The sequence below is a fragment of the Enoplosus armatus genome, chromosome 6 (genome assembly GCF_043641665.1).
Source record: "Enoplosus armatus isolate fEnoArm2 chromosome 6, fEnoArm2.hap1, whole genome shotgun sequence".
NCBI classification, from domain to species: Eukaryota; Metazoa; Chordata; class Actinopteri; order Centrarchiformes; family Enoplosidae; genus Enoplosus; species Enoplosus armatus.
In genome coordinates, this window is record NC_092185.1 from 23,140,112 (window position 1) to 23,153,328 (window position 13,217).

Consider the following 13,217-nt stretch of genomic DNA (forward strand, 5'->3'; position numbering starts at 1 on the left):
TCTGTTTACTGAACTATAGGAGGAAGATGTAGCTTATTGTACAGCTTTGGCCTTCTTTAACTTTACAAAATGTTACACCTCTTGTCTCAGCTTCAAAAGAGGAAAAATACAGTGTGCATGAGAAAATATAGGAACACATAGAGGCATTATATGGTAAAATAATACCATACGGAGGGACTCCTCAGCTACACAATAATTTCACTGTCGTTTGGTCTAAATGACCAACAAATCTATCCATCAGTCCCAGGATACTGCATGTAGAAAGCTACCAGCTACAGCAGTCGCGCTGTGTGCAATTCATCATTCAGTGGGTTACCTCAAGGTACTTACAGTTACAAGAACAATGTCCTGTCAGATCCAAGACAGACGGAGGTATATTGTGATAAATAACAGTAATAACATGCACAAAGTCACATGTCTGTTCAGAGAATTAATATCTTTGTCACCTTGTAAAAAACAAAAAAAAAAAAAAATCAAGGAACGTCTGCACATCCAAAATAAAACTGTTATGATCAAATATTACGAAACTGTTCAGTATAATTAAAAAGAGCAAGTTCAAAATACAATGGAAGACCTGCATCCTGATCAATGATCCTATCAATAGTATTATACAGTATGTTAGTCATTACATCAAGACTTTAGGATTAAGAGAACAGAAAACCATATCATCTCAGTCTTAGGCATATATCTTACACAGTATCATCTAACAGTCTCAGTCCTTCTTTAATAGAGCTTATACTAAGAGCTTTTAAACCAATGAGAGAAGCAGGTTGTGCAAAGGGAACAGGAAACGAGTGCTACTCTGGAGCAGAAGCTGGTCCAAAGTTTACTCTACGTCATATCTTATAAATGTTGACTTGTAGAGCTTTTTACAGTCAGAACCAAAATGACACAGTGGCCACGAACAGTATGAAACCCATTGTATCGTTGTAGGCACCTTTTAAAACAAACAAAACAGACTATAGCTTATTCGATAAAAACTGTCGCAGTCGTTATGTCTGTCTCTTGCTGTCGTCTTCTCGTCAGTCTCCCTCCGGTCCCATAGGTCCCGTATTGTCTCTAAGCTACAGACTGGACTCGGTCTGGTCATTGTAATTCTACGGTTGCTCCTGTACACAGCAGCAAATGCGTGAGGTTCTACTAAGTCTGACCACTGTGCTGTTCATCACCTCTAGCTTAACACAATGTTTATTACATGAGCACAATGCTAGAAGAGTGTTTGTGGGTATGGAGCTGTACACGTCCCGTCCTGTACACTGGGGGTTCGCATGCTGAGGGCCTTTGCTGCTCTCTTGCCTTCGAGGTCTCTGCAGCAGAAAGGTGCAGCGGGGGGAGCTCAGCTTGCCACTTCACAAGGTTTGTGCTCTGCAGCCAACCACCTGTCCTCTGCCAAACAGCCTGCGTGTCCCAAGTGAGCAGCACATCACAGGCAGCGGCCATGCGGGTTTCGCTTATAGCACATGGCAGCAGTTGTACTGGGCCAGTGGCAGGATCTTGGGTTTGTTGTGTGCCGGTATGTTGAAGGCCAGAGCTTTCTCGCACAGAGGGAACTGAAAGAGTCTCTCACGCAGCTTTATGCTATGTCGTTTCCCCTGCTCCGCCTTCGGGGCAGCCTCATCCCGGGTCCCCGACGCATTGTGGGGTTGACATCTGTCTGTCCCGGGGTCAACTCTTCCCCCCTCCTCTGTCTTCTCGTCTTGTTCTCCTTCTCGTCCCGCTTTCAGCGCCTCCTTCTCGTTCAGGGTGAGTCTGACAGAGGACGCAAGGATGGAGGGGACAGAGGATTCAGGGAGGACAGGAGGAGGTTTGTTGGTGTTGTTGTTAGGTTCTATCTCCCCGTCCTTTCCTTTCTCTGGGCTGGTGGTGTCCGGCTGCCCCTGACAACACGGCACCTCCAAACCAGGCGGAGATGATGGTGGGACTTCAGGGGTCTGACTGGCCAGGTTGTCTCCGTGACGGACTGGCTGGTCTGAAATCACACTCCCACCGTCTTCTTTCTCTATTTCCATCTCCGCCATCTCCTCCTGCTCCTCCTCTTCCTCCTTCATCATCTCCACTGAGCTTCCTAATTCATCGTCTTCTTTTTGTTCCTCTTCCATGTGCTCTTGATCATCTGCTCCATCAAGCATCTCCTCAGCTTCTCTCTCTGGCTCTGCCACCAACAAAGATGCCAAACCTTCACCCTCTTCTGCCAAACTACCCTCCTCCTCCTCCTCCTCCTCCTCTTCTTCTTCTTCTTCCTCACAGATCTGCTGTAGCGCAGGCAGGCTCCTGGTGACCGGTGGCTCTTCAGCCGGAGGTGGACGGAGGGTAAAGCTGAGGCTAGGCTGCCAGGGTCCAGGGAAAGCCTGCTGAGGCGGGGGCTTGGCGGCGAGCAGGTCCCCGCACTCAGGCACTCCTGAGCGGGGAGAGCTGGGAGAGAGGGCCCCTGAGAGCCAGTGTGGCGGGGCCTCCGGGCTGAGCAGGGCGTCATCAAGCCCCTGCAGCCAGTGATGAGCCTCGATCTCCTCGAGAGAGGCGCGGCGAGACGGATCCTTCTGGAGCATCCTGGAGATCAGACTGACGGGGAAAAGACACAGAGGTTTATTGTTTCGTGGAGAAGCTAGAAGCTGCTGTTTGCTTTATTTGTTGCATCACATTTTGGTGATCACCACTGAACTGACACAGAGGATGAGCCGATTTAGATCTGATCTGGGCCGTCGCCACACGTCTCAACATCTTACTGATAACGCCTGTATCTGTGTCTGTATGAGTGCCTAATGTCCAGAAGGTGTTCTGTTCCTATTCAGCTCCTTTTCTGAAATCAAACACACCATCATGTGACTGGGTCGAGGGCTGAGTCATATGACAAGTGCTGGTTCAGATGTTCCAGGATATGATAAACAAACCACTTGGCTGCGGTGTATTTATGCCTGTTGCCTTCTAAGGAACTGTGAATCAGTGTATAAAGGCGTTCATTCGGGGGCCTTCAGAGCAGGAAGCTACTCAAACAGGATTACAGAGTAGCCTGCCGCGCCATCGCCATATAACCTACATATTTTACATTTTAACACCATGGACTGTGATTTAATAGCTGTTTCAGTCATGGTCATCAAGTACGTTGGAAAACCAGTAGAGACAACATGGCAGAGAATCATCCAGTTACTTACCAGCAGTATATAACAATAATTCCTAATGATTAATTAATTAACTTAAGGCGACCCGGATACGTGGATGGATTAACCAATTAAAAATGATTAATTAATGTAAGACAGCTAGACGCTTCCTAGCTGCTGTAGCTAGCAGCAGTGACAGTGTTTACCACAGGTCTGATGGTGCTGACTGAAAAAGGACTGCCTCCTGCATTCGCAACCCGCCGTCTAAACATTCACACTTTTAGTTTATTGGTGTGCGACGTCTCCCGACAGCCACAACACTCCTGCCTACGACAAGCAAGAGAAAATATTTAAGACCTTTGTAAGTCAAATAGAAGACTTTTTAAGACCTTTTTTTTGAGGAGATTCTTCAAGACCTGCAGATACTCTGCACCTGCATTTGGCTTTTATTAGCAAATGTAAAAAGGGGTCAGTGCTTTTTGAATGTGGATCTGAATGTTCTGATTTTCTACTTCCTCTACTGATTATTCCCCTGTTAAGTCAATAGTGAGCTAATGAAATTATCTGGAAGACTGCGTTTTGAGGTTTTTACATCATTCACTCTCCAAAGCTGCAGCAGCAGATCAAACTGTATTGATGTGTTTGATGCAGTCCTGTGAGCTGAGGACAGTGTGTGTGTGTGTGTGTGTGTGTGTGTGTGTGTGTGTGTGTGTGTTTTGGTTGGAGGTGTGAGGAGTGGAGGTGAAGTGAGAAGACAGTCGAGTACATGCGAGTTGTATTTTGTTCCAGGGGTGTGTTTAAGGACACAGATGTTTTAGTATGAAAGAAAACAAGATTTTATAGAGAATATTTGGTAGATAGATAACACTGTTTTAGCAAGGACTGTATTTGCAGCAGGGTGGAGAAGACTCTGACACAACTAGGACACTAACATTATCCACTGAAACACACACACTAATGAGATGATTTTACGGTCAGCAGACAGGGTGACCAACCACATCTATTCAACAGCAGGAACCTTTGGAGAGAGAATAAGCCTTTAAATGAAGAATCAAGACAATGAAGTCTTTGGATTTTACAGATAATTATTCTTGGACCCGTGATCAGAGAGGACTCTTAATCGCATCAACCATTGCTACGGTCTCACCCCGGTGTCATTCGTCAGTACTCACTCTCTGCAGTCATCTGAGACATGTTCGGGGACGCAGTAGCGACAGTCCAGAATCATGACCAGAGTCTCACTGTCGTTGGTTTCCTGGAAGGGAGGGACTCCACACACCAACATGTACAGGATCACCCCGAGAGACCAGATATCTGGAACACACACACACACACACACAGAAAAGCATAAAACTTAGCCTTAAATAGTGAACCATCTCAGGCCTTAAAATAGCCTCCAATCCCTCTGCTATCAGATCATATTTAGAATTCTGTGAGCCTCATAGCTCATGAGGGATGTGTAAAGATATTTGTCCTTCCTGAATTTGACTTGAAAACACCAAGTAGTTATTATCGGAAGAAGCCTACAGACGAGGTGGAAATCTGATTCTGTCCTACGAATCTTAATAAAAGGATCAACTCTGGATCAAAGTAAAAATAACGGCACTATGCACTGAGCCCAGTAAAACCTCTATTCTCTCCCGTCCCTCAGCATCACTGCTGAGTCCTGCAGAAGTTTATAAGGTTATTCCTCAATGAAGTGAAATGATCTAAGAGGAAAGTGCATGAGTAACAGCTGGATGTCCGGTTTTATGTGTCTAAAGTGTGAGGCCTAAGCTGCAGACGGCTGGGCTTGGTGCTCTTGACCCCTGACTCAAACACACACACACACACACACACACACACACACACACATACGCAGGCTTCCTGGTGCTGAGCGACAGTGCTGACAGTGTGTTCTTTTCCCGTCTCCTCCCCTTCCTTCCCCTCCTCCCCCCTCCCTCTCTCTCTCGTCCTCATGCAGGCGCAGTGAGAGGTGGTTCATGCAAACAGCCTGAACCAGGCGAGAACACTGTGCCCAGTTCAAGGAAACGCACACACACACACACACACACACACGCAGAGGAAAGGGAGCTGAGGGCTGAAGGCAACAACAGACAGAGGGCTTGTTGTGGTGCTATTCTGAGAAAGATCTTGCTTTCCTTCTTTTTTTCTGTCTCTCCCTGTGTTTCTCCCAAACACTGAAAATAGGAGCATGGCTGTAGACTCTGTCTTGTTTTAAGTGCAAATATCAGAACAGTGTGAGTATAACTAATAATTTTGACATTTCTTATCTTAGACTGCTGACAAAAGTGGAAATCTAGATATTTTTGCCACAAAAAAATACCTGATATCTACTTATTCTTAGAAAAAAGGTTGATATCAACATCCTTTTCTGAGAATATACGCACAGAGCATTAGATAAGATAAGAACGCAGCATCATTGCTTGTGCAATCAACTTGCCAATTAGTTAACACTATTTAAAATAACACATGCACAAGTTTCAGGATACTGATAATCGCTGCATTGCAGAGATCTGGACTACTTTGTATCACTTTACGGTGAGATTAATGGGCAATAATATACAGCTGTATCAGCAAAAACTTGAAGAAATGCCAGATGTTGCAAACACCTGCCTTTGTAAATAAACGTTTTTATTATAATATCCTCAGCAGATCAGATACAGATCAAATTCAAACACTGTAGTTCATTCAGATCCATATCCATCCATAGATTCTCACACGTCCCAGTCCCATGTGTGATAACCATTCAGCCATTGTCCCACATTGTACTCATGGTGGCCCAAACAACAGCGCTCAGTACTCAGCATACAATGTACACTCGCGTGCACGCTCACGGGCACGCTCACTTCAGTCTAGAGGAGTGTTATGCAACAGGGAGGAGAAGCCACTGAGTGCTGGGAGTGTACTTTTCTCTGCTCACTGGGGAATATCACACATTCTCATCATGCATTAGTGGCCTGCTGACAGCACAAACATCAACTCTACACACACACACACACACACACACACACACAGACTGTTCATATAAATCCAGATGTAGACAGGCTAGATTTGACTATACACAGAGCTCAGCATGGTTCTGTGGCTGGCTGTGGCCCTTTAAAATGCACATTTCAAGACCAAATACGTCATCAAGGGTCAACAGAGTCGGCCCCGTTCCAAAGGGCCCTTCAAGTTCAGACAAAAAAATGCAACCCTATTTTGCCCAGCATCCGTTGCACGGCGGTAACTTATTAAATGGTGCATTCAGGTTGATGAATCTCATTATTCTGATAGGATTATCTTCCATTTCTGATACAATGATAATGATAACGCTGGAAAGCAGTTGATTATAAGTACATTTAATGTGCATGCAGAGGTGCATTCGTCTTTAACTGATGTAGGTATCATGGTCACTATCTTTGTGACTTTGTGTAGTTGCCTTCTAGAGATTTTAGAGCACTTAAAATATTTGCATACTCTCTTAAAACAGAAATTATAATATTGTAAGAAACAGATTTTTTGTTCAAATCAAAAAAGGGGCACTTTGATTACTTATTATTGCACTTACAGATTCAGAATTTTAGTCTCTGGTGTGGGTTTAGCTCCAAAAATACTGGATCCAACATTTCCACCAAAGTCATTTGCATCTGTTGTTAGACAGTCACATCTCTCAAACTCTAAGCACCAAGTTTGTAAGCTCATAAACTCGCTCAAGTCTCGCTCCAAAATCTCACGAGAGGTGCAGGAAGACAACAGCGTTTCTGGTTAAACAGAAAGGTCTATCTACCTACCTAACTTTTGGTAACTATCACTCATTTAGACACCAACTTCTTTTTACAGAAGTTGGGTTAGGGTTAGCTGTGGCCAAAGGACTCATTTAGCGTTAGTGAAAGTGAAGTGACTGTTCTTGGATTTCGTTGCTAAGAGCGATGATTTGTTCTCTGCGCTGTTAGATTTCCAACACATCCGGGCGGTGGTGTGCTGGTTCTGGGCTTTGCAAAAGACCTTGTTGATATAAACAGTCCAGCAGCCTTCAGGTTGATATGAAAACACTGACAAAGAGGTTTTGTCTGCAAAACCTTGCCGGTTATCTATCTGTTCCTTGATCTAAAATGGGTGCTGGGGGGGGGGGGGGGGGGCTTTCCATTTGCTGCTCCAGCTAGGCAACAAACAGCCATCACTTCCTGCCCTGTAGCACAGACATGAGTGGTGTATACGATGTGGCGGCCAAGTCATTATTTCAAATGAAACTTTTCGCTGTGGTTCAATACATCACACTTTGTGGACGCTGGACAGCACATCAGAGAGCTCAGACTTCATTACTGTGTCTGACTTATTTTGAATCATTTTCCTCATCTTGTAAATGCTCTTTAAAGCCACCAAAACCTGCCATTTACTGTGTTAGGGTTTCAGAAAGCAGCCTTTTCTCCCATCAAACTCAATTTCTGCTGCACTGAAAATATATAAAAGTGTTGTTACAATGTCTGCTTGGCTCAATTATCCAAGAAAATAAGACAGTGGGACCACATAACAACAAACTAGGCCCAGAAATGCAAAGTACATCACCATCAGCTGCTTTTCTTAAAGTTAAAACGCTTTGGGGTGAGTCTCTCTATTACTGCCACTTTATGGAGCGAACAACAGTGTGCGAAGTTCCTCCTGCACAGAACATCCTCCACCAATTTACGTCTTCTTCTCAGCTGACAATTTCCCTGACTTTGCTGCCAAGCCAAACTTCTCGGTCGTAACTCAGATTTAGATTGTTTCAGGCAGAGCACAGACCATAATTTGTGGCCACCTTAGTCTATGACAAGGTTGACCCAGTTCGATCCAAATCTTGAGTGCAATCACGACAAAACAAAAAGACCATTTGACAAAGAAAAAGCACATACACAAACATGGATATACATATATCAAGCACATGTTACACCAGAGGTGACGACCTTCTACCTTCTACACTTAAAGTAATTTTCTCGTCTGTGAATCGAATGTGAAGCCTAACATTAACACTGTGCGCACATGTGTCACACAGTAATGGGCTGATATTAGGTAACTGCAGGCAGTGTTTATCTTTGTCAAAGGCGAGAGGTCCCGCGGACCTTCCTGCCTCTCCTCCACATCATATGACTATCATCAAACACACACACACACACACACACACACCATGTCCTCAAACAGAGCGCACATATACTGTAAAGACTCCCAGCAGTGAAGGAACCACAGTGAATGAAACAGCAGTCTGTTTATAGACAGAAATGTCAAAGAGACACACAGAGCAGTCTGTGTGTGTGTGTGTGTGTGTGTGTGTGTGTGTGTGTGTGTGTGTGTGTGCGTGTGGAGACGGGTTTATGAGTCACCTTACTAAGCTGAGATCACTGAGGGACATCTCTCCCTCTGTGCAGCTCAGGATTATCACACATACACCTATATATTTATAGGTGTGTGTGTGTGTGTGTGTGTGTGTGGGCGATGGAGGTGTACATTTCTATCAAAGTGATGATGTAATCGTGATGTCCACAGTTTGAGTCATGTCAGAGTATAACAGAACAGAAAAGTGCTCTTGAGTTGAAGTGAAGCAGAAAACAGTCTTGGAGGATGTCAAAATAAAAACACACATAAATGGATTTAAATGGACGCCCTTCGCGTGGACGCTTTTAGAAACAGGAACTGTGAAAAAAAAGGAACTAATGCAACTCGTGAGCCATGTTGAAGTTATGGATGCATGCGAGAAGCATTTCTTCACCACCACTCATACATGTGTCATGCCCCTGGTTAACGAAGAAAACCATCCCGCCGAGACCATCAAAAGCGGACCACGTTGCAAAGCCGTTTCTTGAATAACACTTTCACTGGGTTTGGCCCATTTGCAACTCAGCCTTGCCATAGGCAGCATTTCCTTCAAACCAAAACAAATGCAGGAGACGTCCTTCCACAGGAACAGCTCCTAATTGCAGTTGGGACACATTTGTATTCAGTGCATATGCATTCGCCGTCACCAGAACAAATAGCTCCCACACCATGCCAAAATCCAGCCTAGTCCAGCTTAGCAGATAAGACCACCAACCTCCCTGAAACAGACATGCTGTGCCCCCCCCCCCCCCAGGAGACAGACATGGGACCAAATCCCTCAGTTTTCCTTCTGTTCCTATGTCAAATCCCACAATCTACCGTCCTGCTTCACCTCTAACATCACACAGATCCCAGCACTATAGACCAACCTTTCTACTATGGATAAACAGTGATGCATGGTACTTTCTCTTTCTGCTATCTGTCTTTCTTTTCTCTCTCTCTCTCTCTCTCTCTCTCTCTCTCTCTCTCTCTCTCACACACACACACACACACACACACACACACACACACACACACACACACACACACACACACATACACAAACGCTTGCTATGCAGTGTGAGAGCCCGGTGGTGAGCTGCAGTGTTTGGTTCCACTGCAGAACGTGCCCAGTTGGCTCATGACTGGCCGACTTGCCTAGACTGACCCAGATACACACTAATCCTTTATGGACATACACACACACACACACACACACACACACATACACATACACATACACATGGGCTAAAACACACACAAGCATATAAATATGGAAGGATATACAGAGCAGGAACACACACACACCAAGATACAAGAATATACACAGGAATACATACACAGGGTCAAGGGGACAAGTGTGGCCACACAAACCCTCTCACACACACACACACACACACACACACAGTTCATTCTTTACCTTGGAAACAAAACAACGTATCTCATCTCACGCCGTCTGCTGATAGTGTAGTATGATCAAAAGCTCCAGAACAGCTACTAAATAGACCTTAAAGAAGTAAGACCGCTTAAGGTGCACAGAAAACAATGGAGATTTGAACATCTACAAATCCTTGACAGCTGGGCAAACTCTCCTGCGGGATCTGATGAGGATCGTGGTAACAACAGCTCCTTAATGGAGCTCGAGCTAACACTACTCTGTTCAGGGTGGTAAATAATTGAATTACATCAGTGGATTTATTCACTTAAATGAAGGTTTTAGATATAGACAGATTTCGATCCATACTCCCTCAACAGCAACATTTCAAATGCTGATCTCAGAACAGAATGACTAGGATGTTGCATATAAGCGTGCTATGTCAGCATCAGCAGCACACATGTGTAACTTGAACCCTGCACATACTTGCTTATCTAGGCCAGGGGGTCCCAACCTATATAGCTTGTGACCCCTTAAACAAAGAGACGTCTACTTGTGACACTGGTTGCATGTGTCTACCAGCTGTGACCAGTTTGAACCAAGAGTGATACTTATATTACATAAATCATTCATTACAGCTAAAATTGTCCAGTAATTCAGATGAAAAAAAACTATGTTTATAGGAATGTCTTACAAAATAAACAGAATTTGTATGAATGTATTTTCTGCTTTTCTATTCTGTTATTTATCTTGGGACCCCAGGCTGGAAAATCACTGATCTAGACCAACAGTCCAGTTTCAACACTTCCAGATGCAAAAAAATGTAATAATCAACATTTCTCTGTTTCTCACCCACAGCTGGAGCATCATACTCTTCTCCCAGCAGAATCTCTGGAGCGGAGTACGCCAGCGACCCACAGCTGGTGGCCAACATTGTCCCGGGTTGGAATAAGTTGCTGAACCCAAAGTCTGTCAGCTTCACCGCCCCCTGCTGCGGAAAGAACACCACATTCTCTGGCTTCAGGTCCCGGTGCACCACGTGGAGCCTGTGGCAGTACGCCACGGCACGCACAATCTGGGCGAAATGGCGCTTGGCGGTGCCCTCAGCTACGCCTCCCTCATGGCGGAGGATGTAGTCGTAGAGGTCACCCCCCTCAGCCAGCTCCATGACCAGGTAGAGGGTGGTGGGTGTGTCGATGGCCTCGTAGAGGCGAACCACGTTGGGATGCTGCACCAGCCTCATGCACCTGAAAATAAATAGTAATGACGGTGAGATAAGTTTCTTAAGGGGTAATCCGAGGAACTAATTAACTTTTAAGAGAATTTTAAATAAGCATACTTTGAGTGGTGCAACTCCTTCAGGGCAACTTAAAATGTGGACAGGAGCATTCTTTTTTTGTTCCAATTTTCGCTCAGATAAGATCCAAATGGATCACACACAGTCTAAAATCAGTATGTCTGTTTGAAATCCCATTAAATGTGACCTAATAAATAGCTGACTACCAAGTGCTCCCACTTACATTTTTCAACCAGTTTTCTAACCGTAATCTTTTCCTCTCAACTGCTGCCTTTAGAAATCATTGCTATTCTTTACCTCACTTCCTGTAAGAGGTGGCTTGTTGCCATAACATCAAGTTTTGTCTTGTCAATCATCTTGACAGCAACCAGTTGCCCGGTGTTGATGTGACGAGCCAGCTTGACCACGGCAAAGTGGCCCCTGCCCAACGTCCGACCCAGATGGTACAGTCCGCTGAGATCAGAGCGACTGGGGCTGCACCCGGGGTCGGGATGTCCATCCTGGGCTGAGGTTATTTCCCCCGAGGAGTCCATGTTTGAAACAAAGAAGGGATTCGGCAGGGAGGACGGTGGAGGAAGGTGGAGGAGGGATTGAACAGGAGGGTTTCAGGAAGACGGAGAGAGGGGGATAAAAGGAAAAAGGAGATGGAAAATAGTGGTCAAGGTGTCAGGGACAGAGGGAGGCTTGGGGTGGGTGGAGGGGGGGGGGGGGCAGGTCAGCAAAGTTCTTCACTGGTGGGGACACTCCTGGCAGGACAAAGAAAAGACAACACAATGAGTCAAAATGACAGTGCTGATGATTTTAGCCTTTGGCCCAAAGGGAAAAGGGCTTAGATGAGGTCAGCAGCTGCTAATGCCTCATCCCTTCAAGCACTGGGCCAGAAATAGATTGATATTTCACGTCTTTTAACAAAGGCAAGAGAAGACAGAACAAGTTCAAATCAAGTAGCGAAGACTAAGGTCACAATGTAAAAGATCATGGTACAATGACAGCGGTAGAGGGTCAAATACTCTTATATTGTCTGTGATGTTGAAGGGCTGTGTTCGGCTCTCAAATAACACCCACCCAGCACAAGACGGCATGCCAAATCAATACTGTAACAGGAAACCATAATGTATGTATGTGTCTATGTGTGTGCGTGCACTTACTGTGTGTTTGTGTGTCATTACTTTGGCTAAGAGGGTCAGAAGGTGGCATTAGACCCGATGATGTCATCATCAGATCTTCCCGGGGGGTAACAAGTTCAGCTACGGGCATCATCTTCATTACCATGGTCATCATCAATGCAACTGCCAACTGTCAACTTCTCCTACTCATCCTCATCGCTGTCAACGCCATCATCACCTATTTACCACTTTCTAGCAGCATCACCATCACCATTAAAGACATCAACAGCCTTTTCCCACATGCCTAAAGCCCCCCCCCCCCCCCCCCCCCCCACACAGCTCCACTGGGCCAGGTGGACAGAGGCAGGCCTCGCCGTGTTAATGTGCGCTGATATCCTTGTCTGTACAGTTTTATCCGATCCAAAAACACTGCGTAATCTTTGTGTTAAGGCCAGCTGTTCTCTACTTGGCCTCAACGGCAGTCCCGAGTTGGCACACACGCACGTAGCTGCTCAACACCCCCAAACAAACGCGACCAACAACCTCGCTGACACTGACAGCGCCGCGGGAACACAACGCCGCTGCTGGACCAGAGAGGCAGCGGTGAAAATACAGGGACCCCGGTGCCAACTTACCATTGTTGCGCAAATATCCCGTAGCCGCGAGCTGCTCCGCTAACGGTTCTTTCCGTCACTCCGCAGCCTCGCGCTTAATGTCACCGCTGAATTCAGAGGTGGGAACCGGCAGCGCCGCCTTCTCGTGTCCTTTCACAATACTCCATGTTCGCGGTGCCTGTGTGCACATACTTTTCTCACGACCGCCCGCTTCGGTTCACTCCGCACTCTCGAGCTGTGTGGCCGCGCGCCCGCTCCGCAGAAAAGAAACACCGCGCGTGCACGCCGCACACGAGCGCGTGTGTCCAGCGTCCCTCTGACGTCAATACATTCCGACTCGCTCCCGCAGCAGCAGCAGCCAGCGGCCGCGAGCCTCTCGTACGCAGTGGAGAGAGGAAAATGACTGAATGCTGCTCG

General features: G+C 45.9%; 1 protein-coding gene across 1 annotated transcript; it reads right to left on the bottom strand.

The window, feature by feature from the left end:
• Positions 1 to 481: 481 nt before the first annotated feature.
• On the bottom strand, positions 482 to 11,770 carry snrkb (SNF related kinase b). Its single transcript, XM_070907443.1, has 4 exons — positions 11,378 to 11,770; positions 10,636 to 11,030; positions 4,268 to 4,409; positions 482 to 2,559 (listed from the first exon to the last, which is right to left on the bottom strand). Exons 1-4 carry the CDS (start codon positions 11,611 to 11,613, stop codon positions 1,452 to 1,454), a joined length of 1,881 nt encoding a protein of 626 aa, XP_070763544.1. The 5' UTR covers positions 11,614 to 11,770; the 3' UTR covers positions 482 to 1,451.
• Positions 11,771 to 13,217: the final 1,447 nt, after the last annotated feature.